This window comes from Astyanax mexicanus, chromosome 14, assembly GCF_023375975.1.
Source record: "Astyanax mexicanus isolate ESR-SI-001 chromosome 14, AstMex3_surface, whole genome shotgun sequence".
NCBI classification, from domain to species: Eukaryota; Metazoa; Chordata; class Actinopteri; order Characiformes; family Acestrorhamphidae; genus Astyanax; species Astyanax mexicanus.
The window spans coordinates 16,750,577-16,777,407 of record NC_064421.1 but is presented as its reverse complement, the minus strand read 5'-3'; the positions used below and the strand labels follow the sequence as shown (position 1 = coordinate 16,777,407).

General features: G+C 37.0%; 1 protein-coding gene across 1 annotated transcript in view; it reads right to left on the bottom strand.

Moving 5' to 3' along the window:
- LOC103042905 (kelch-like protein 29) overlaps nucleotides 1–26,831 on the bottom strand; it is a 153,251-nt gene that overhangs the window by 43,552 nt on the left and 82,868 nt on the right. Inside the window, exons 8-9 of the mRNA XM_049463972.1 lie at nucleotides 25,520–25,779; nucleotides 48–246 (exon numbers count right to left, since the gene is read on the bottom strand). Of these exons, the coding sequence (XP_049319929.1) occupies nucleotides 48–246; nucleotides 25,520–25,779 (459 nt within the window). The remainder of the gene's footprint in view (nucleotides 1–47; nucleotides 247–25,519; nucleotides 25,780–26,831) is intronic.

Sequence of the window (26,831 nt, the reverse complement as noted above, 5' to 3'; positions counted from 1 at the left end):
ACATTAATGGTGTGTGATGTTATTGCGAGATGAGCTGAAGCGTGTACCTGCAGAAAGTCGCGGGCGCGTTCGGGGTGTCTGCATCTCTTGTCGGGCATGGGGCAACATGTGGTACCTCTTGGCCTCATTAACCAGGTCTCTGCAAGGCTCTGAGGATTTGATGAGCTCCTCGTTGTCCACCACGTTCAGTAGATAGCTGGGGTGGATGAAGGGAAGGCGAACAACAGCCAGCAGTTCTGATACATGCTAAAAACAAAAACACACACAAACAAACAAAGAACAAGTCAATCAGCTACAATACAGAAAATCAATAATAATCACAGACATAGACAAACAATAGAGTCCAATAGTCTTCAACACTAGAGAAATCTAGAGCTTAGATTCCTTGCCCCAACCCGACCCGAGTCCGGCCCTGGTTTTAATGCCCTCTTTATTTTATATAAAGCTATGGAGTGATAATCACAATATAGTAAAGGAACAATTCAAACTGTGTTTTAAAAAATGTTGCACGAATTAGAATGTTGTAATCACGCAGCTCTGGAACTGTGCTGTGAGCACTGTGCACATGAAGCCATCAGCCATCAGGGGAGCTAACTTAGGCCCAATACGAAGCAAAGTCAGAGGTATGAAGCTACTTCAAGTTAGCTGTTGATAGTAACAACACATGCTCCTAAAATTCCACTGCAAAAAGACGCTGTGTAACCTCATTGCTGTTTTTGTGTTGTGCGCTTAGACTGTACGCTTAGAAAAATAAAGTTGTTCAGAAAGTGTTTTATATTCTTTTACAGTAGACGAAAGTCATTGTAAATTATGTTATTGTTTTTGGTCTATCTCGGTTTAATGAGCGTCAGTACGTAGCCTTATCGCAGTTTTTTGTGTTTTGCTCTAGGCTATATGCTTTAAAAAATGTGTTTGTTCAGAAAGTATTTTATATTCTTAGACATTATTAATTATATTAGAGTAGACAGGGAGTTTTAATGCTGTTTTAATGCTGTACTTACAAAAAAAAAAAGTCTTGTTAGGTTCAAGCTTAAAAGGACAGTTTATAGGGCAGGCTGGGCTGGGCTGGAATTTTTGGGCCCGATCTAAGCTCGAGAGAAAATGCTGGTATTAAAAGTTATTACTTCCTTTAAATAGTCTCATTGTCAAGGAAACATTCGCAAAAATAAGTGCAAACACAAAAAAATGTGTTATATTGAAATGATATTCAGAAGGAAGCTTAACAGGAATAAAAAATGAGCAACTCTTCTATATATTTATTGAGTTACACATACACACACGACATACAGTGTGTAATGCATATGTAATGTAATATGACAAGTATCTCAGTTGTAGAGGTTCCTAATTGTGTCCAGCATCAATCCATCCCATACAGCTTGAATATACAGCGTTCCTGCAGATTTTGCAGATTTCAGCAGCAGTACGCAGACGAGCCATGTTCTGTTGGAATAGCACACCAGACTAAGCATGTAGAAAACGTAATAATCCACTGGTTGCAGGACCTTTTTAACATAACACTGAGCTGTGAAAGTGTGCACATAATCTTATTTTAGCATTTAACTAGAACTATTGTAGAATGTTTAATAAGTCTTCTTAATATTAAATGTCACCTTTTTATATAAAAAATAATCTGTTGTTTTAAACCCCCATTGCTCTACAAATCTTAAAATTACAAATACTTATTTGTTTAATAAGCATTGCAGTATTTAGTAGCAGGGGACCATTGCCAAGCAAATGAATATATATCATATAAATTAAATAAAAGATAAAAAACACAACAGTGTTAAAAAACTTGATTGGACACACTGCAGGGTCTGTATCTGTGAGGGCCCATAACTAATACTGCATTGTCGGAACAAAAAACAGCCATAAAGTCCAAAGAAGTGTCTGTGGATCTCTGCAATCAGATTGTTGTGACATGTGGTGACAAAGATCAGGGCAGGGATATAAAACAATATCTAAAGCATTAGGTGCTCGCAGGACCACAGTGGCCTCAGTTATTTTGAAACAGGGAAAAAAATAGTTTGACACAACCTGAGTGTACAACGTTCCTAGAGTTGGGTGTTCAAGCTGTCCAAACTTGGCATATATAAGAGATGGTCTTGGTCAAGAAGGAAAAGAAGAAACCAACCATCATTCTAAAATAGCTGTAAAAAAAAAAAAGGTATTGCAGGGATTCCGTAATCTTTTGAATGGAAAAGATGGATTTGAATGGATTTCTTTATCTCCGATCTGATGCGAGAAAAGTCTAACAGCAAGCATTTTGTCTGGAGACAAACAGGCACCTTGCTAATACTCTTAATCCCTAATATGATACAGGGTGGTGGCAGAATCATGCTGCTGGGATGTGTCTGGGAAAAATGAAGAAATGCTCTTCAGAGTGCATGCAAACTTAAGACTGGGTTCAGGCATACAGCTAAAACAACACAAGACCCATCTAAAGCCCAGGCTTAAACCACATCAAAGATCTGCAGAGTCTTGGAGACGGCAATTCATAGACACACGGCATTTAATCTAAGGGAGCATCGGAGGATCTATCAAAAAGAATGGGATAAACTTGTAGTGCAGAGCTTGTAGAGATGACCCATAATCATTTTGCTGCCAAAGAGACTTCTATAAAGTTTTACCTAAAGGAGAACGCTGGTGTGAAATGGACTTTGGGTGTATCAAAACGTAATAAAAAGAATGTACCATTGATGAATAGCCCACCTCCACTCTCCTGCAGCTTTCTGAAATTCAGTATTTTGTGCACTTTGCCCAAACAGGTTTTAGAATGAGTGAAACGGCGAATAGCTTACCCCTGCAAATAATTAGCTTTTTCCACCATTATTTAGGCTTAAAGTAGCTCCACACTTCATTGGTAGAATCCGGAGAGCCCGGACATTTAAAACGAGGTATTTAGAAATATAAAACAGCTCAAGAAGTTTATTTAAAAAAAAAGCCACTGTATACATCCCATAGCGTAGGTAAATCTCTGGGCGCCTCCACCTTAAATTTAATAACAACAATAAGTCAACCGTTGAGCACAAACGAACAAGTAGGATAGTTGAGCAGGTTTCAATATATATATTTCATATATGGCTGTGTGACTGAAGATGTGGATAGACAGATTGTAATTGATGCTATGCATAAAATATGATTGTAAACCAAAAGCACTGTATTTTTTTTCCCCTCTTTATATATATTATTTGTACCTTCTGATTTGTATCTTGTTGGTATGGTCGTTTTTTTTTTTTTTTCTTGTTTGAAAACTGAATTAAATTAAATTAAAAAAAAGTTTTTTTTTTTTGTTTTTGTTTTTTTTTTTACAAAAAACAACTATTCACGCTCAACAGTTGATTCATTGTTACTAAAATTTAATATGGCGGCACCTGGAAATGTATCTATGCCATGGGATGTAAACTTTTACAAAATAAACTTCTTGTGCAGTTTTTTAAGGTTCTAAATACATAATTTTAAATGTCAGGTTTCTTTTTTACCAATGAAGTGTGGAGCTACTTTGAGCCTGAATAACGGTGAAAAAAAAAGAAAAGAAAAAAAAAGCCCCATTTAAGTTATTCTAAAGCCTGTTTGGGCAAAGTGCACAAAATACTGAATCTCAGAAAGCTGCGGGAGAGAGGAGGTGGGCTATTCAACAAAGGTAAGTACTTTTTATCACATTTTAATACAACCAAAGTCCATTTCACACTAGACTTATCCTTTAAGAGTCTGAATACTTTTGTTGCTAAGAGTGATATTGTGTTGTTGATTTTATTTTCAGGAATGAAACTTGGTGGATAGTCATGCCAGAAATCGTGTGTGGTGGCACTGTGGTCACTGTCAAGAAAAACAGTATTTTATCAAATGTTGTTACCAGATCATCTTTGGTCTTTAATTATAGTCATTTTGACAGCCAAACACTATATTAAGAAGGTCCTGTAACCAGTGGTCATATATTTTCTTAAATGAAAACTATTTTAAACTATATAACAGGACACTAGTCATACAGCAGTTGTCTCAAGAGCTTTCCTTGAAGTCAAAGATGCTATGCCACATCACCAGACCTATCCCTGCTTGAAAATGTGTGGAACGCTATTGGATATGCTATCAACAATCAGGAATATTCAAGCCGCATGGGATGGATTATCACGAGACACAATTAGGAAAAACTCCATAAATTTACACATCCTCTCAGTGTGCGGGCACACACTGCATCTGTTCTTCAGCATCTTTGCGAAGAAAGTAAGAAAAATTCAGCGACGCATCACAACAAGAGCTGAAGAAGATGTGCACACCTGACTGTGTCACCTAAATCTTATTTAAATAGATTATGTGCTCCAAAGCAGTCTCTCACTGTGACAGGACAATACATAAAGAGCGCACAGTGGGTCTGAGCTCGCTGTTAAACCCACATAATAAACTTCAGCACCAATTACCCAGTAATCAAAAATGCCATCGCTGCCTGGCAGCTTTTTTTTATGGCAGCAGACGGGTGATAATAAGCAGGCAGAACAGCTTGGCGTACAGGTGAGCGTTTCCAAAAGCCCCTTTTACTGCTCTGCTGAGGGGGTTGAGGAAGGGGGGGGGGTAGTTGCCATGGTGAACAATCCTGTCACTGAATGGCTTCGTGTTCCACTATATCTCCATTGAGGCCTTTGTCCACATCAGGGGAAACTTGTAAACACAATGCGACATGGCCAACAGCTGGCGTGCCTTTTTAATGTTTTTCTTTTTCTCTCTTTTTTTTTTCTCTCCAATCCTCCCACTCTCACACTGGTGACACATTTCAAAAGCAAATGCAGCGAGCGCATTATAAAGACACAATATAGACCCAGCGGAGGAGCCGCACCAAAATAACTCTTGACATAGAAATTGGCCTTCAACACATATTCTCATTCAGATGTGCCTGAGACCAGTCTAATTCAGGAACCATAAAGGTCAGAGACGTGGGTGTGCTGGTGGCATTTCCATGTAGTCCCAGGTGAGAGACTATCTGGGAAGATTTGCACCATCATATTCAGATAGTTTATCTATCTGGCATTTCAAGAAGGGAGGTCTAACACCAGATTTCATTCACTGGCCTCCGAGCCAAGGTGGAACCTTACTGATCGCAAAAAAAAGAAGAAAAAAGAAGAAAAAAGAAAAAAAAAAAACATTTTAACCTTTTTTTTTTTTTTTTACCAGGCGGCTGTACGTGAAGAGAAAACCCAAATGGATTGAAAGCAACTGAGCGCTTACTCCCTGTATGATCCAGTATGCTATTCCAACAAGACAATGCTTGTCCACTTTCTGCTGCCATCTCAAGAGCTTTCCTTCAAGACACAGCTCCTATACCATGGTCAGCCACACTGCCAGACCCTATCCTTTACTGAAAATGTGTGGGATGATATTTGACGAGTTACCAACACTCTACCCCTACAGCAAAATCTGCAGTAATATGCTTTGAAAACAAAATGAAAAACAATTTACACTGGCAGGAGAATGCAATGTTCAGTGTATTGGTCAGTGACACTTATTGATGTATTATAGTAGGGTTTCTGATTCCTGTAAAAAAAAAAAAAAAGATAAAAACTCTGCAGGGAGGGAGCATGTTTTTCTCTACAACACTAGGTTAGTTAGAAATGATCTTTAACTTAAATTGTTTTTTTTTTTTTGTCATTGTTTAATATTAATTTTGTTCCACTTCCCCATACCTTCTATATAAGAATGTTGAGTGTTTGTGGATAGAGCATGGACAGGTCAATTTTAGTCCAAAGAAAAGTTTACACTGTAACGGTTCTCTCTTTTGCTGAAGAAATCAAGGCTTATGTTGAATTTAAACTGCTCCATCACGTCAATGAACGCACATGAACGCACTGCCCCCCTCCAACTAGTCACATCTGGGCATTACAAGGGCGTTCGCTGCATCGACCAATTACAGCGTTTTGATAAATGAATGGAAATTAATTTATATTAATATTAAGCTTATATTAAGCTTTATTTCCTATAAACTATTAATATATAATATATATATATATATATATATATATATATATTTGAATATAAATGTTCGGTTGAGCTTTATAACACTCTCTAGTGATCAGCATATAGGCTAACAAAAGCAAATTTTTCCAAATAAAATTTATATTAATATTTTAAAACCCACCAGAGCCGCCAACAATCTTGACCACCTTACTTCATGCTGTATTACGTTGATCGGAGTCTGCGTAAAAGGGATTAATTGCAAAGAACAGGAAAGCATGAAACTGCAATGATTAGCTTTTTTTTTCAGGCTTCTCTGGAACACTTGAAAGAGGACCTAAAATGTTTTTATACACTGCATTAAGGACACGTATTTGGCAAATTCCCACTGTCTGATTAGATATTCGCATCACGTTGGATGGATTAATTTGCATAAAGTTCACCTTGGTTCAACTTTTCATCACATCACCTGGAGCCGATGTGCTGGACCCATGATGCATCGTGCAAAAAATTTAATTAATGGGATAAATCACTTTCAACAAGACAATGCTGGTCCACATACTACTGCCATCTTAAGAGCTTGAACTGATAGACAGACGGACAGACAGTCTTTATTAATCCCAGAGGGAATTAATGGCCACCCAATCACCACATCGGAGGTGCTATCAATACCCAATACCTTCTGCAAAACCAAAACCTGCAAGAATATTTGAGCTACATGGGATGTAGTATTGCATTAGGAAACTCTTCATTAAATACAGGTTACACAAAACTTCTGCATGCCTGCTGGTGCCATTTCCGTGTAGTCCCAGGTAAGAGACTACAGTATCTAGCAAGATTTGCATCATCATATTTTTAGTTCTATTTAGATCTATTTGGCATTTAAAGAAGGGATATGTAAAACCAGAATTTACTGCCATCATAACTAAAGTGGAACCTCACATCTGGGGGAAAATGTTTTTTAAAAAATGGGGGGAAAAAATTCTACAGGCGGCTGTGTGTGAAGAGAAATCCCACGGGATTGCAACCATTCTCTCCTCTGCTGAAGCAATCAGGGCTTATCGACTGTATGATCTAGGAATCAGAATGCAGCTCCACTCCGGCTTTGGCCGAACGTATCTGCAATAATGTCCCGGCATGAGGGAGCTGGACTACACTGCTGTACATGCAAAAGATAGAGATGTGGAGGCTCCGAGCTGCAAAAAATAAGCCCCAATAAATAAATAAATCAGCTTTATTCAGTGTCAGAAGCTGAATTTGAGCTGTGATTCATTGCTGAAATGTTATCACTTGTCTGAAGATAAAGTTCCGGACAGGGGTGATACTTAAAAACATGTTAAGAAGAGCCGTTTATAATTGTAAGTGTATTTTTGTTAGTAACACTTCTTATATATTATAGCAATGTTTCTCACTCATTTTCTGAGTTCCGAGTGAATAACTAATTTACGGAGTGAGTATTTTCCTCCACACCACTCAACCGTCCCAAACAAAAACTCAAAATAGCATCAATTAGCATCATTATCTAAACATCTGTATTCTCCTCAAAAGAGAAAGTAATGAATTGTTGTCAGTGTTCAATGAATATTGGTCCCACTACAGCTCTTTGAAGAATTGCTTTAGAAGAATGCATTTGTGGGCAGAACATAGAGAGATCAAAATTATATCCAATGGAGATATACCCAATGTTTACTGAAGAACAGTTAAACTAAGCAATATTAAACATTACAATATACACTTTTAAGAGCAGCTCATAATGTCTAGCATTTTAAAATTGTTCAGTCACAGATTAAGCTTGATACCTTTTGTGACCCGAGGCTATGAACAATTATAGACCCAAATATGATAACTTCATATATAGTATATTCTACGTAAAAGCTTTGTGAGCTATGATTCACTGCTGGAATGCCGTCACTGTCTAAAAATGTCTGGAATGAGCTTAATAAAGTTCACCAAGAAATAACAAGGTCACCCACATTGTTAGTTCGAGTAAAAGAGTAAAAGATAAGAAAATCTGCAGTAAATACTTTGTTAATTAGCAGATGGCCATACTCCAAGCTTAAAATGCTGAGCATTAAAACATTTCTACAGAAAAATAAACTACCAGATATTTATCCTCCATCTCTCCACAATACAAAAGCAGCTATAAGTCACTTTACAGGCATTCCGTATATCAGGGGTCACCAACATGGTGCCCGCGGGCACCAGGTAGCCCGCAAGGACCTTATGAGTAGCCCGCAGGCCTGGTCTAAAAATAGCATTTTTGTTGCTATTCTTTTTTTTTTAAATCACAGTTGCATTGATGTAATTTTAGATTATATTACATTAATATTAGCTTAGAGATAGCCTATAGTTTATATATTATTATACAATATAATGTAATATAATATGTAATATTATATTAAAATATAATATAAAATGTAAACACTTGCAGAGATTTATAATAATAGTGTTGCCTATTGATATCTGTGTCTTCACATAGATGAATGTCATTAATTATTAATAATAACATATAATTAAAGGTAAATTGAGAAAATTTGTAATTTCACGAGTGTGTATCAAACTGGTAGCCCTTCGCATTAATTGGTACCCAAGAAGTAGCTCTCAGGTTCAAAAAGGTTGGTGACCCCTGCCGTATATCCTAAAAGACACCCGGAGTCTGTTTTAGTTGTTATTTTTAGTGCTCCACAAACTGTTCAGTATCTTAAACTGACTCTTATTACAAACACTCATTCCTGTGTATTGTTCATTGGTATGCCAAACGCAGTGCCAGTGCTTTTTTTTTACGATGTTTTTATGAGTTTAGCTGCCTGATTCTCTTTCACTCATTGAATGAACAGTTTTCTATCTCTCAGACACAACAAATGAAACAAATTGGATCCAATCTGACAGCAAACAGCTTTCGCAAAAGTGCAATCACGTTGCTTTTTCACTTCTGTATGATTGTGGACTTCCTACTGAATTTCTCATCGAGGAATTCCTACTAGTGAAGAGAGACACACATGTTCAGCATACTATAACATAAATGGCAAGAAATATATATTTATATATAAAAGAAACAGATGATAGATCCATGCTTTACTTTTTTTAAAAAAAAAAAGGATTTTTATAAAAGGAAGACATGAAGTCTCAAAAAAAAAAAAAAAAAAAACACCTTTCAATAGAGTGTTGTGACTGGATGTTGAGGAGAAAGCAGTGGGAGGAGTCATACAAAAACAACAAGCCTGGCTACAGTACGAGTTCCTCAGCCTGCTTGGACACAAGAAAGTGAAGAACATTTGTTTGTTTTAAGCTGAGTTCATCTTTTTTTTTTTTTAGAGAAACATTCATTATGTGCCGCCTGCCCTATAGTCAAACAGTCTCTCAGTGTATTCTTTCTATTTGTGTGTCTGAAAGAAGCAGATAACTTAATATTAGGGCTGTGCCACATCGTATCGTTCGTGATAATATCGCCAAAAATTTAGAATATTGTGAGCGATATTATACCCTGAAATATCGTGCCACATTACCTACCCCTAATTACCTAATTATCACATCAGGGTTCTACTTTTTTGCAGTTTTTAGAAAAAGAAAAAGAAATCACACTGTTCTAAATACCCATTTTACATCTACTAGAGGCAGATTATATTTGTCCAGTATCATTTATTTTACTTTAATCCTGAATATATGGAGATATTTGGAGTGCATTATTATTAGTATCATGACATTCTGGATCATTGACTTCTGTTAAAAATCTAATACAATAATTATTTTTTTAATATCTCAGTTAGCCATATCATATTGCATGCAACAATAAAATTTGATTTTTTTTTTCTAATTCAGTGTTTTGTTATATCGCCAAAAGTATCGTTATCGTGAAAATACCATGAAATATTGTGATATTATTTTAGAGCCATATCGCCCACCCCTACTTAATATTTATTAAATATTTAAATAATCAAACATAACAGTTGTCGCAATAAACACTAACTATTGTATCTGCAATTCCTGATGCTAAGCCTGCCAGTACTTGTATTAGAGCCTGAGAAAAGACAAAAAGTGGTGAGAGCTGGCAACCCTGTATAATTAAACCATAATCACCATCCACCCCACTCCCCAAATCTCACAAGGTCACATCTCACAAGAACTGTCCATACTGATGAATTATTTGTTCAAACACAAATCAAGGCACTAAGCTAGAGTCTAAATTGTAATTCTAGCTGTGCATCTATTTAAAGCAAAGCTTGCCCTGAACTGTTGGGTCTTTGCTGACTTACGATGTACCTCAAGAATATCAGTGAAAGGCCAATTATTCCAGTTAGCTGAAGGACCATGAACTAGTTCTTTAATGAGCACCTCATGCGTTTTCAGATACACTCTCATGACAGTACAATAATCTGCTCTAATATTTTATTCCATGGCCAGACATGCTCGCTGTGTTCCCATTATTATCTCCAAGTCAAATAACAAATTTTAATCCCCAGGGCAAGACACAACAAGCCAGAATCAAATTTGTGATGTTTATTCCACAGCTTGTAGATATAAAATTTATCTATCTAAGCCATAAATCATGAAGCTGGGGTAGCTCACTAAACAAATCTAAGAGGTGAATGTAATAAAAAGTGAAAATTCACTGAGCTCGCCGTATATATGTTTTCTTATGCCCCAGGGCAGGCTAGCGAGAAAGAACGGAGGAAGAGAAGTACTCCATTCAAAATCAAGCATGGCACACACTCACACACGCTTTATATCACATTATATTACAGTACATATATATACACTACACCGAAAGAAGGCCACAAAACTGCATTGCTGTTTTATGGCTCTAAGGTTTTTAGCTAGAGGGTTGGGTATATATACAATAAGAGTGGGAAACAATATTTCACGATACAATATCATCATAACAATGATATCACAATACTGAGATTCTGTGATACTCAATTAATATCACAGGACAATTCTCTACGATATTTCACAGCGTCTGTGTTCCTGAAGAGAATAAAATACTTCTAAATAAGTAAATAACAGGAATTATATGTTTTTATTGGTGTCTCATACACTATTCATTGAGTGGGAAAATACAACAGGTACATAAACATATGACACAATGACTTTATTATTACAGCTCAATTTATCAAAGCTGCAGAATGATGTCTTCACAGTTAAAGTGAGACCTGGTCCTTATATTACAGCCCCCAACATTATTTATATTTTTCCTAAAGGACAAATGTACACCTTTAAGGGATATAAAAGTCTTACAGTCTTCCCATTTTGCATATTTTTTCTAGATATTAGATTTTCAGCAATTTAACAAGAGTAAACAAGAGTGCAGAGCAACACAGTCAGTCTCAATACTGCTTTTATACAGACAAAGGACTCTCAAAGTGTTTTGCATCAATTGTTTGCATCAATTTTCATCAAAGCTTAATTCATTTTTCCATTGTTACAGAACAGCTGTAATCTGTCAAACAATTACTTGTTGATTACATTATTTTGCTTAAATGTTATCGAAATGACTTGATAAATTGTTGGTAAAGTAAATGTCATATGTCTTACAAAAACTATACATTTTGATGATTTTCAGTTTCTAATCTGTTTTATGTACGTTATTTTTATGTTGTTTTAAAATGTCATGATGAATTGAGTGGTAGACACACTGTAAAGGGAAAAAATATTTACATTACATTAAAAGTTTTTTCTTCTTCTGTAAATTTAAAGAAATGCTTAAAATATATATTTTTTTGCATGACAGCAATACAATATATATAGTTGGGTGGACAATTCGGTCTTAAAATATCACAATATTTCAGGGTATTTTTGCATTTTTCTGGCAATCTGAAAAAGCAGAAGAATATTTTATTAATTTTAACAATATACAGCTCTGGAAAAAACTAAGACACCACTTAAAAATGATGAGTTTCTTTGATTTTACCAAATAAAAACCTCTGGAATATAATCAAGAGGAAGATGGATGAACACAAGCCATCAAACCAAACTGAACTGCTTGGATTTCTGCACCAGGAGTGACAAAGTTACCCAAAAGCAGTGTGTAAGACTGGTGGAGGAGAACATGCCAAGATGCATGAAAACTGTGATTAAAAACCAGGGTTATTCCACCAAATATTGTTTTCTGAACTCTAATTTTCTCGTTATTTCTCATTTTCTGCAAATAAATGCTCTAAATGACAATATTTTTATTTAGAATTTTGAAGAAAAGTTTTCAGTAGTTTATAGAATGAAACAATGTTCATTTTACTCAAACATATACCTATAAATAGCAAAGTCAGTAGTTTTATTTGTACAGTTTATATGTACAGTTTTAAACAACGTAATGTACTAAAGTAAAGAACATTTAGTGCATGCATATAAACTTAAACAATTTCACCAAAAAAATCCCTTAAAACCTAATTGTTAATAATAGACAGATATCACCACAAGTATTTGTAAAATCAATTAGTGTTAATTATATTGTGCATGATATAATTTGACACACAGCTAATACACAGGATATTTTCATCCTGAAAACACATGAAACACAAACACACACATCAGCTCTCACACTAATAAGCACAGATTGATAGGCATGACCGAGTGGGCGCTGGGCATTAGAAGTGTACAGGATGTGAGGAGTTAGACACTGGTGGAGCTCGTGGAGTTTGATTGATGGGGTGCAGAGGTGTGCTGAAAAGAAGACAGATTAAACATGTCCCCAGAACACTTTCCTCTCTATGGAATAAATGGAGATGTGTATTCAAGCACAGCGGAGAAGACAGTGCCATCACACTGGGCAGTGTCAGCACTCTAATAACGCCTGCGAGCTCAGATATGGGGGGACTCATATTAAACAGCAGCGGCGGCGGCGGCAGCCGGCGCTTCACGGTGAAAAATGACCTGCTAAAACCAGCTCGATTGCTGCGCTCCTTGATTGCATCTCCTCGTAAACCAGACTGAGCACGGCGGGGGTGGGGTGGGGGGTTAGTCCGGAGGGTCTCCAGAGAGGGGCAGCTACACAGGGAGGCAAATCAATAGCATAAGAGTGTGGCAGCATGCGGAGAGAGGGATGCTTACTATAACACGTAAGCGTAACTAAAAAAAAAAAGCGCTATGACAAAGCTGCTAAGTGGCTGTTCCTGATCTACGATGGAAAAAAGGTCTGAAGCTCATCAGGTCTGAAGCGACGGGCATTTCTGCCTTTTAAAGGAGACCCGAACTCATGCCCCGCCACTGTCAGAAAGTAAAACAGACGATTATGAAGATATACATCTGTCCGGCAGCATCTTACACCCACATCAGCTCCTGCTTGTCACATGCAATTCACCATCAATCTACATTCCCACCAAAGCTACAGTACACAGAGCATGCCTGGCTCTTCTCACTTCAGTAGACAGCTAACCATCCAAACAAGATCCTGCAGCCTGGACCATGATTCACCGTAATTAAATATACTAAGTATCCAAGCAACAGGCTTATTTCATTATCCAATCACAGCAACAGCTTGGGTTAATGAAATGAAGAGCAGTGTGTGCAGATGCTGATATTAATACTTAATATTGAGGTTCAGGAAGCGACATGACAGACATATTATACGCTGACATGGACTGCGCTTCCCTTAGATTTTAAAGGACACTTTTTCCCCCCCAAAGCATCATTCATTTATTAATTTTTACTCTTTAAGACTGATGCTGTCTTGCTTTGAACGTTTATTTATATATGCAATCGTGTAAATCTTGTAAATTAATAATAAAAAAAAAACAAAACAATAAGAATACTTCAGAAATAGATGAAGCATAAAGGGAGAAAACACAAAAGTTAATTCGCAAATAAACACTTACCTGTAAGTAGTGTGATTAATAAGCAAGTCTGGCAATGATTCTTAATCTAATCCAAACAAAAAAATAAGTGTCACCACTTATTATGAGTTTCTTTAATTTCACCAAATTAAAAACTTCTGGACTTTTGCACCAGGAGTGGCATAAAGTTTTCCAAAAGCAGTGTCTAAGACTGGTGGAGGAGAACATGCCAAGAAGCATGACAATGTGATTAAAAACCAGGGTTATTTCACCAAATATTGATTTCAGAACTCTTAAAACTTTATGAATATGAACTTGTTTTCTTTGCATTATTTAAGCTCTGAGAGCTCTGCTACTTTTTTGTTATTTCAGCCATTTCTCATTTTCTGCATATAAATTCTCTAAGTGACAATATACTTATTTGGAATTTGGAGAAATGTTGTCCATAGTTTATAGAATAAAACAACAATGTTCATTTTACTTAAACGCATATCTATACATAACAAAATCAGAGAAACTGATTCAGAAACTGAAGTGGTCTCTTAATTTTTTTTCCAGAGCTGTATTTGTAATAAAACCGAATTTTTGTTTCTTCTAAAATCTTATATTATCTGCATGCAGATGCTGCACTTTTACGACTTATGTGGTTTAATATGCAGAGATAAAAGAGGTATTAGAGATCTAGACAGAAATATTGATGTGTCTACCATGACTTCATGAAGTAATTAAATGTAAAAAGGCCAGAATGTTGCTTTTTTTCCTCAGTCATTTTACTGCAAACAGAACAGTGAGAGGAAAAGAATAAAAAAAGAAAAGGAAACTGAAATGTATGTACCAGTAAGCTGTTCTTTCTACTCCTGGTTCTGGATTAAATAAATCAATCTACATACATTGCAATACCTTTTTTATAGCCTACCATAAGCTACATGTACTGTTCTTGCTTTTTAAAGCAGTATTTGAACTCCCACCATGGACACATGCATTTGCTGACAAGCTGAGAGATACAGAATCTGCATATGAAGTGAATGAAGTTTGTGGACTTGCGCAGCAAAGTGATATTACAGGATTTTACACAAATATTACTGCACAGTTCTACACAGTGCTAATTTCATAGTGTAGGAGCAGTGTTCCGAGCCCACAGTAGGAATGACAGGAACATTATGGTCCCTATTACAGTCAGTGGAGAGTGAGCTGTTATATAGCTGCTATATAATGTTGCTTTAAAAAAACAAAAGAAATACATTTTTCTATGATGTGATGAGGGGAATAAGGGATAAGGGAAAATCTGTAGATGTTGTTTTGCTTTGTAAGGGGACCAGAGAACTAAAGTACAAGTACTGTCTAAACAAGACAGTAAGGAAGTAAACAAGACAGCACTCAGATCATAATGTACTCAGATCAGAGAATTGTGAGCCAGATGCACAGGTAGTCAAGCTGAGCAGACAGTGACCCTGTGCACCTGAACCCTGGGCAATATGCCCGTGTGTATTCAACACAGCAGAAACGGGAAATCTCATCCTGCTGAATATCTGTATGAACTTTTGGGAACATGCAGCATAAATGCAAAAAATTAAGAGACCACTTCAGTTTCTGAATCAGTTTCTCAGATTTTGCTATTTATAGGTATATGTTTGAGTAAAATTGACATTGTTTTATTGTATAAACTACAGACAACATTTCTCCCAAATTGCCCCCAAAAATATTGTCATTTAGAGCATTTATTTGCAGAAAATGAGAAATGGCTGAAATAAAACGAAAAAAGAAGCAGAGCTTTCAGACCTCAAATAATGCAAAGGAAACAAGCTCATATTCATAAAGTTTTAAGAGTTCAGAAATCAATATTTGGTGGAATAACCCTGTTTTTTAATCACATGGTTCATGCATCTTGGCATGTTCTCCTCCACCAGTCTTACACACTGCTTTTACGCCACTCCTTCTGCAAAAATTCAAGCAGTTCAGCTTGGTTTGATGGCTTGTGATCATCCATCTTCCTCTTGATTATATTCCAGATGTTTTTTAGTTTGGTAAAATCAAAGAAACTCATCAATTTCAAGTGGTCTTATTTTTATTTTTTTTACAAAGCTTTATAGTGCACCGTCATTTACAAAGTGCACGGATACTGTGCTTTCTGAATCTTTCTCAGCAACCTATTACTTACTTACACCCATAAAAATCTGTGTAAAAATCCCATACCTGGCACACTTATACTATAACACACTCTACAGCTCACACAGTATAAATCTAAGCACTAGGCAAAGTCAAACAAAGCACTCACGAAATGCCACAGAGTAAACTTCTGAGGATTTGACTCGTCTGCCAGAACCGCAAGGAAACGGTTTGATACTGGAAGTAAAAGGAGCAGGAACCAGAGGCTGAAAAAAAAATCCAAAAATCAAACTAGAGAGAGAGCTAGAGCGTGAGAGAAAAAGTGTGAATAAACAGCAGAATCTTCTTTGAGTTCTGCCTCGCTGCTATGCTGGATTTGTGATTTCATAGGCTGAGTCTCGGGGGAGCAGAGTGAAGTATCGGAGCTCAATTTCACCTGAATTCAGATTGATTTCTCCTCCAGACTCCTGCTCAGCAGAGGCCAGCCCAGGCCAGATAAACATCAGGTCACTGCATCAATCTCTATTGCTTCCTTTTCAAGCTATCCGATCCATTTTCACAGCAATGTTCAATGCACTCTGAACAGTGCACTCAATTGGCTGTCACCTACCCTCTGTTCAGAAGCAAGTGAGAATGACATCTACACTTACAGCTTCATGGAATAAGTTATTTTGTGGTAAATAAGTTAATGTAAAAAAATATTATATTCATATGCAGTACAAGCTATAGTTTTGTGAAAATGCTTGTGAAGTCTTTCATCTGGAATTCTGTCTGAACAGCTCTGTGATACAGAATGGGATCTCATCTTTCATTCTCAGACCTTAATTTAACAAACACAACAGATACATGGCTACATGGTTATCTATAGTATAGTGTAAACACAAATGGTTTAAACAAGAGCTCTAAGTGGTACAGCAGCAGTCTAAGAGCATTTTCACACCTGAAAGTCTGGACCAGGATCCAAACCAAAGTTTGTGTCTTTGCTACATGGTAGGGGTGTCACGATTCTCTAAATCCTCGATTCCATTTTATTTTTATTCGATGTTATGGTCACAATTCGTTTCGATTCTCAATTTTCTTTGAGAAAAATTTTCTTTCTTTTTTTTTTTTTTTTTACAGCAGAGAGGCCTATGCCAGTTTTAGATTAGTCTATGGTCAATCATTGGTTTGATTAATCAAATTTACAATATCTTATTTCAAAAGGTGGGCTTGATATAAGTGACACAAAGTGATACAAGTGATCTGTAATACACCACATTAGGCACTAATGGTCAAATTTAAATAATTTAATTAAGACATATATGTAATGCCATCTAGTGTATTTTTTGGTAGCAGCAGCGTGCACTATTAAAACAGCAATGTGCAACATAACAAAATAAATAATAAAAAAATACAGGAACAGTCATGTACAAAATAATAGAACAATGAGACCCTTAACAAACTGAACTCTATACAACTATAACAGTTAAACATGAAAAATAAGACTTTCAGTCCCTGAGAATGACAAGTTTTTTTCTTTAACAAAGATATATTGTTAACTTTATCTGAGAGAAAGATGCTCCTGAAGGTACCAAACCTATTAACATATTTGAGGCTAGACAAAACAACTGTTATTTTTATATTTTCAAGTTTTTCTTTATGGAGATGAGAATGTCCACATTCTCTGGAGAAAGGGCGGCTCTTTGAGCAGTCACAATGTCCGCGGTGTCGGCTACAGTGTGCTGCGCCATTTGCATAGCGCGTGTGTGCTTGCGTACCTTAGAGGAAGGGATCGTCGATCCTCTTTTTGACTTCGAGGCTCGAGACCATGACATAATTTAGATCGATTTCGCTAAAATATCGAAATTGTGACACCCCTACTAGATGGTATATATTTAATTCAGTTAGTTTTGGTTTATCACTGCAGTTTAGAGAGCCTAATATAGAACTTTCTACATTCTATGGTCAACAGCTACGTGGGTTGCTTCTCTCTATACTTCATATTAATTGGTTTGTGAAATGTCTATGTAAAAATGTATTAATATATTTCTAGCATATTAAATGTATGTGGCTACTTTTGAAAATGGTCCATTTTCATTGTAGAACATATATAGTACCAGTCTAAAGTGTGGACACACCTCAAATTCAGTTTTTTTTTTTTTGTTTCAATATTTATTCTGCATTGTACATTAATACTAAAGTCATCCAAACTTTGAAGAAAGATAGGGATTATTTAGCAAACAAAAAAGTGTTAAACAAATCAGAATATTTTTTAGACTTTAGATTCTTCAAAGTAGCACCTCTTTGAAAATAACAGCTTTGCACATATTGGCTGGATTTTCTCAGTTAGCTTTATGAGGTAAAGTCACCTGGAAACCTGGCTTTCAGTTAACAGCTGTGCTGAACTTGCCAAAAGGTAATTACTTGAATTTCTTGCCTCTTAATGTGTTTGAGAGCATCAGTTGTAAAGTTGTGAAGAGGTAGAGTTATAGGTATACAGTGAATAGCTCTATTTGAGTAATGTTCTAATCCATATTATTGCAAGAACTACTCAACTAAGTAAAGAAAAAAATACTTTTATACTTAATTTCTTCATGTAAGAAATGAAGGTCAGTCTTTTAGGTTTACAACGTTTCTCTGTGCTAAGGGACTCTGGCAGAAATCATATCCACGTTCATTGCTGGAAGCCTCACGTGCATATCTAGCAGATCAGTGAGGCATTCCTTAGCTTCCATGGAACAGTGTATACACGGAATTAAAAAAAAAAAAATTGTGTCCCATTACTTTTTGATACCTTTGTGTGTATTACTTACATACATTGTACTATTATTCATATTGTCATATATGTTTATAACATGTATGTAATTATATTTATTTCTCAAGTAAGAACTTTATATTTTGCTTATTTGTCCAATATGTAATAGGTATCTATATACACACTGCCTGGCCACCAAAAAGAGGTCACTTTAATATTTGGTTGCGCCTCCTTAAGCTTTGAGTGCAGCACGCATTCACTGTGTCATTGTTTCAATAAGCTTCTGTAATGTCACAAGGTTTTTTTCAATCCAGTGTTGCATTCATTTTTCACCAAGATCTTGTAGCACTGATGATGGTAGAGTCTGACCACTGCACAGAGCAGCGCTTCTCCAGCACATCCCAAAGATTCTCAATGAGGTTAAGGTCTGGACTCTGTGGTGAACAATGCATGTGTAAAAATGATGATCTCATGCTCTCTGAATCACTCTTTCACAATTCCAGCCCCATGAAACCTGACATTGTCATCTTGGAATATACCCAGGTCATCAGGGAAGAAAAAAAAAACATTGATGGAATAACCTGGTCTATATTCAGTATATTCAGGTAGTCAGCTGACCTCATTCTAGACCTGATCAACTGCAGCAACCCCAGATCATTTACTTAGTTAAATCCAGATGACGACTTTTTTTTTGCGAGGAAGTGTATATATAATGAAATATAAATATAAACCTGGTTTAAAACAATGTTTTGGACAACTTTCTTATGGCCTGACCCAGCCTCTTTGTTTTAGATCATGGACAGACGTTCCTACAGCATTTTAGAAAAGATTTTGTACGACTTGGAACTGGTTGGTCCCTCAACGACTGAAAGTACAAGTCCTGAGGCAGCAAAGCAGCTCCACCAGCTTTGTGGTTGGGATGAATCCAGGTGTTGGTATGCAGGGTTTAGTTTTTTTTTCCCTCAAGTACAATGCCATGTACAATCCAGCAAAAAACAAAAACAAATCAAATTTCACTCTAGAGACTGGCGCTTTCCTTTGTAGCAATCTCCCATGAGTCCCATTTTTTTTAATGGTAGAATGAACACAGATGTTTTTAAGTGTGGGGGATTCCTGCAGATCCTTCAACTTCACCTGTTTTTAGGATTTAGCTGAATGTCCTCGTACTGAACTTTGTAAGACACCCACACTAAGGAAGAGTAGCATATGTGATGACATTCTTTCACATCAATGCTGTCACGCCAAATCCTTACATATCTCTATTTTTACAGTTTGAATTTTGACATAGTTTGAAGCTGGCAGTTGTTCTTTACATTGTGTCAAAATGTAGTGATGAATGGACCAATAGATATGCTACAAAATGACTGGGAATAAAATCTTTATACATTGACTTCTACTGAAAGTTGAAGAACTCTCAGCACTTTTTTTTAAACTAATGTTTTAGTTGAAGCATTCAGAAAATATTAAATAAAATGCACAAAGTATTGTGTGGCCCTTCAATATTTTCCATCAGGCACACATTCCCTCTCTCTCTCTCTGCATGTAGTAGTGGGATGTGCATTGTGCTGAAAGGGTGGGCTACATGTGGGCGGAGGGCTGCGGACCTTTCTGGGCTGTGGTGCTGCACTGGGATCTTCCATCCGTCCAGCCAACCAGCCGCTAAATTCTACCACTTCACTGCTTTAAGGTTTAGTTTTAGCTACCCAGGTTTAGCTTTAGCTTTAACTTAAGCTTGCCAGGATTCTCAGACTCAAAGAAAAGGAAGTGCCATGTTAGCACTATGATTAGTCAGGGATATACTGATGTTGACCTGACCCACTTTTAGGATCACCCACCTCTACTTTAAGAGGAAGTAAAACTGATCAAATTCAGCATATATTTGCCAAACTATGGGAAGACATTCATAAGGCAAATTTTGCAGTAACATTGTGGGCCCTGAGAAGCCAGAAAAAAAACCTTAATTAGAAATGAAACTCAAATTGAGGTTCCCAGAAGCTTTAATTGAGAAAGTAAGCAAAAAAAAAGAAAAAAAAAAAAGAAAAGAAAATGGTTGCTGCTTTGCATCTCATGGATGGACAGCTAAATCCTATATATAAAGCAATAGAAAACTGTCTCAAATGATTTTCTTGAAGCGCATTTGTTTATTTTTCTGAATCATATTTATTTTATCAAAGACCTTGACTGTTTTGAAGCACTTGTTCAATAAATTCTCTGATTTGTAAAAGATGCAGATATATTTTATACATGCTGCTGAAGATCAGATCATATTTTAGGAGCCACTGCAGCCTAAAATTCTCATGACTCCAGGCAAAGAAGAGTTTTTTTTGCATTATCTTTAAAGCTACCTATGCGACCATGCCTATCTCAGACATGGGCAGCAGGTGAAGATAAGCCCGGCAGCGCTCTGTCTAACCAGAGGCTGTGATTCAGTGGAGCTTTTTCTGCTGAACCAGCTCTATCTGCTCTATCTGCTCCATCGGCCTATGTGGAGCATGACTTACTGATTACTGGGACGTAAAGCTGTGATGACCAGCTGGGCCTTGATCGGCCCTCGCTGTTTAATGCCTAGATTTGCTGTGATTCATGCCGTTTCCACAATCACTCCCCTTTTGGATCACAGATTATACCATGTAATCAACAAGCTATTCCCAGACTTAGCGCTGCAGAAATAACGCTGTGAAGTACACTAAACGCACTGCTTTGCTGTAATCTATGCAAATCTCCCGAGCATGGCACCCTGAATCTTTCATCACTCATATTACTAGAGACTACTTTCCACAAACGTTCACAGATTTTAACATCACAGAAAAAAAAAACGCTAGAATTTAAATGAAACAGTCTATGTGACATTAAACCAAACTGATTACCTGCACAGCAGACCAGTGGTTTTATTGAACACTTCTGATCATCTCTGTTTGTATGTTGATATATGACTTTTATATGGTTTTTCTATTCAGTTTAAATATCAATTAATCTTTCCAGCAATTTAAAGTGAAGTGGGATACCTGTTAAGCTACAGATTTGGATAAAACACATCACATGATGCAGATGAAACATACATTTTCACAATGCAGACAAAACAGACACAGAATAACACAAAACACAGACAAAACACCCACAATATCACACAAGGTAGACAAAACTGGAAAAGGCTGAAAATCACAGAAAGGCAGCTTTGACCAAATATGTGAAAAGAACAAAAATATAAAAAATATTGGACAATGGCATTTTAAATGACATCTTCAAATCGTTTTTTTTTTTTTTTTATATATATATAAATCAGATTGTGCTTTGTTGGAATTTTGCTGGAAATTGCTTTTTCGTTGACAAGCAAGACAAAAATACATTTTCACTATTTTAGGCATTGAGTCAAATATGTTATAAAGTTCACACACACACACAGCAACACACAATGCAGAAAAAAAACAGAAATAGTAAGAAACAATACAGACAAAACATATAGCAATACACAACATAGACAAAACAAACAAAGCAGACAAAACACACACAGCAACACAAAACAACACACAATGCAGACAGAACATAAAAAGGACTACACAAAACAGACAAAACACACAAATAGCTATACACAAAACAGACAAAACACACAAATAGCATTAAACAAAACACACAAATAGCATTAGACAAAACAGACAAAACACACAAATAGCAATACACAAAACAGACAAAACACACAAATAGCATTAGACAAAACAGACAGAACACACATAGCAACACACAATGCAGACAAAACACACAAATAGCAATACACAAAACAGACACAACACACAATGCAGACTAAATACACAAATAGCAATACACAAAACAGACACAACACACAATGCAGAAAAAACACACACCTAACAACAGTGAAGGCACAGTCTTACAAAGCGCCATTTTTCCCCTGGCCAATAAACTCTACAGAGAAATAAAAGTGTGTAGGATTTGAAAGACAATGAGGTATTTTTAGCCAAGAAGTATATTTATGCAAATCTCATCCACCTGCTTGTTAAGAAATTCTGGACTCATCATATTACAACCCCCACTTTCACCACTGCCATCACAACCAGCCAATTACAGCGAACAGAGTTCTTCTTACAATACAGCAAATTCAACACTGCTATCTGGGAGAATACATGTTTTCTCTATGATATGATCATCTGCTTCAACTTCAGTCGTCACACAACAGAAAATATAACAGTTTCTTGAAAACATGGAGTTTGCACTGGAGTTTGGAGCAGAATGGAGGAAACTCTGAGGCAGAGTGGGACAGGCAACTGGAAACTGGAGCTGAGTAAAGGGAAGTGGGAGATGGGTGGGAGGACAGTAGAGGTTTCTGGAAAGTGTTCTATTTAAAAAAAAAAACTAACCAGCCCACATCAGTAGCCCTCCTCAAATTTGATTTGTCATGCTTTTGCATATTAAACACCTACAGCCATATCCCACTTAATCTATTTCTACAGGAATCCTATATTTATAGTCTTAAATACAGAGGATCTGCAGATTATACAGTATATTTATACTGTGTGGTTGTTCCTCAGTGTGTTTCGGCTTGAACATGGTTCATACAGTATACTTACTGAGAATAAACACATTTTAAAAATATTTTTAGGACCCTTTAGTGGAAGCATGCACTGTGGATTTGCAAACTCATAAATACCTTTCAATTTCTCTGGTATACGTAGGTATACGTTTGAGTAAAATTAACATTGTTGTTTTATTCTATAAACTACGATAACATTTCTACCCAATTCCAAATAAAAGTATTGTCATTTAGACCATTTATTTGCAGAAAATGAGAAATGGCTGAAATAACAAAAAATATGCAGAGAATCAAAGAAAACAAGTTAATATTATAGAGTTTTAAGAATTCAGAAATTAATATTTGGTGGAATAACCCTGGTTTTTAATTACAGTTTTCATGAATACTGACATGCTCTCCTCCACCAGTCTTACACACTGCTTTTAGATAACTTTATGGCACTCCTGGTGCAAAAATTTAAGCAGTTCAGTTTGGTTTGATGGTTTGTGATCATCCATCTTCCTCTTGATTATATTCCAGAGGTTTTCAATTTGGTAAAATCAAAGAAACTCATCATTTTTAGGTGGTCTTTTATTTTTTTCAGAGCTGCATTTGTCCTGGTTTATACTGCTGTATATTGTGTGCATTTATGTTATGCAGTCTGAATAATGTGTAAGCCCTGTATTTTGCCGCAGGGAGCCGCCAGGGCCTTTTACTCCTAATGACTTCTGGGAATTAAAAATATGTGCCTTTAATTTTTAGTTTATTTCATAGAATCAACAAAGGCTTGTTGTATTTAACCTCTGAAAGTACTGTAAAATATATCATATTTACATACAGCTTATAGGTACTGCTTACAAGCTCTTCACAATCCTTTGCGGTAGTGTTTTTTTTTATTTATTTATGCTATAATAATTACATTCTAATGTCTCTAATTATGTATGCATTCCTTCATTCCACAGAGAGAACATGTATGCAAATGTATCTGGCCAACAAAGTGATTTTGATTACCATGCAGAGATTAAAATACACAGACATGCCAAAAATTAAAAGACCGTATCTATCATCACGTCCTATGACTTTTGTCTTGTCTGATAGAAGGTAAAGATTGTAGAACTAACCTGTGGGATGTGTGTGTAGGGCCTCCTGCATTAAATATGGATGTGAATTCTGCCTGATTCACTTGTCTGTTTACATTGTCTACACAATTCCAGCCAGAAGCTGCGGGTCACAATCAATACCATCCACTGTGGGTGGTAATGTCCCATCCATCTGACACCGAGCCTTGCTGCAGCTCTGAACCTCACAACTTATACTCGGACTGCATGATATTCGGGAATTTTTTTTTTTTCGACGATATACATCACGATATAAACCATGCAGAGCCCACGACGTCACCAGAACCACCCACCCATTCAAAACCCGAGGAAAACAGCGAAACATCAGTAATCAGTCCTTTAATCAGGCATTTAAATGGCTTTTTAAAAGGTAAATAAGAGTTTTTTTTCTGGGATTAAGAGTGTGAATTCAGCTGTAACTGGAAATATCTGCACAAAACTGTGCTGGACTGAGGTGCACAGCACAAGCACGTGCCCAACCATGTGGATGGAGGCCATGTTTACTGCTGCTCCCCCTCACACTCACACTTCTCAGGCAGCAGCAGCCTATCACTTACACAGACACAGAGACAACGCTGTGTATCTATTTAGAATCAAAACTTTACAACATTAAGTGTTTGATTTAATTGCCTTAAGTGACATAGCACGTCCTGTGAGGTGACTATTGTGCATGTGCACATCACGATGACGATGCTTAAATAATAACTTGTGCAGCTCTAACTTATACAGGTGTGAATGATCCTATGGCTGATCTCCTGAGGTGATGCTTCATGATCTACAGGGGTTGGACAATGAAACTGAAACCCCTGGTTTTAGACCACAACAATTTACTGTCCTGACAGACAGTTCTGGTGGAAACAGGAGAGTTGAGCTGCACATTTAATTCTGCCGTCGTTTGAGCAGCCATGGTTTTATGTTTTTTGGATACAATCCGGGTTAGCATCCGAACATCCCTTTCAGACAGCTTCCTCTTGCATCCACAGTTAATCCTGTTGGATGTGGTTTGTCCTTCTTGGTGATATGCTGACATTACCCTGGATACCGTGGCTCTTGATACATCACAAAGAATTGCTGTCTTGATCACATTGCAATATTTTGAGCAAAACTGTGCTCTTACCCTGCTAATTGATTCTTCACACTCTGCTCTTACTGGTGCAATGTGCAATTAATAAGGATTGTCCACCAGGCCATGAAACCTCCCATACTAAAATGACAATTGTGTTTCAGTTTCATTGTCCAACCCCTGTATTTGCATATGCTTTCCCATGACAGTCAATGCAGCACGTAAATGTACCGTAGCTCAGTATTGAAAGGACAAGTCAGAATCTCCTACCTTTACCCGACTGCAGGGGTCCTTCTTGATCCACTTGATGACCGTCTCATAGACCAGCTCTTCAGCTTTAGTGTTGAGGCTGTCGTTGGACAGGTAGCTGATGAAGTCCTCTTTGGAGATATTAAGTATTTCCTCCTGACTGGCCACCTCGGGGAAGTTCTGCAGGGCGAAGGCTTTGGCCATGTTGTGGAGCTCCGTGCACTGCATGGCCTCGGCCATGGCCAGCACCCCCAGGCAGTTACTGGCCGTCAACTGTTTCTCTGTGTGAGATCAACACACAGATGTTCACACATTCAGACAAGCAAGCACACACAGACACACACACATACAGACACAAACAAACACACACACGCACAAGTGTTTGAACCTTTCAAGGTGGAGGGAAAAAAAAAAAAAAAACGGAAAGCATTTATGATACACGGCTTTGGGGATGGTGTTTGCCGGATTAAATTTCTGCGGGTGTGTTGCTGTGGAACAGGCGAGTGTAATATCTCAAGCAGCTGGCGGGAAAAAGAACTGAGAGGAGGAATCGATTGGACACGAGCGCAGGCGGCTCACCCAGCCCTTTGATTAGCGTGGACAGGCACGGACCTTTTCCACAGCACAAAAGGGCAACACAATGACTCTTTAGCCTGCTCTGCCTACAGCACAGCCGTGACATGCGCGGCCTTCAGGAACGCTCGCTACAGGCGGCAGAAACGCAAAGATCCCAGGAACAAAGCAACAGCAGAAATCCACATCTAACACTTTACTGGGTGTAAATTGAAATCTTGTTTAACTGCCGCAAGAGTGGTTATTACTGATGTCAGATGAACAGTCAAATGAAATTCACACATGAACTTGACTGAACAAGAACAATTTCTTAAATGTGTTCTTTCTTTTTTTTCTTTCTCAGTTTTCTAGGTGGCATGCGGCACGCTTCCACAACACTTGTTATACGACACTAGACATGACACATATGCATTGTAACGATCAAACAGAGCCTTTAGTGGAAACATGCACTGTCAATTTGTTCAAGTTCAATAATACCATTCACAAAAGTATGAATATATTTTAATATATTTGTCCTGATTTATACTTCTAATGTATATTGTGTGCATTTAGTAGTGTAGTTTATGTAGTCTGGATAATGTGTAGGCCATGTATTTCGCCGCAGGGAGCTGCCAGAGTCATCAAAGGCCTGTTATATTTAAACACTGAAAGTACTGTAAAACAAAAAATTGTATTTCATTTTGAGGATATTTGTTTCTATGGTATATACAAGAACAGCTTGTTAATGATTTTTGATTTTTCTCAGTTTTTTTTAAAGGCA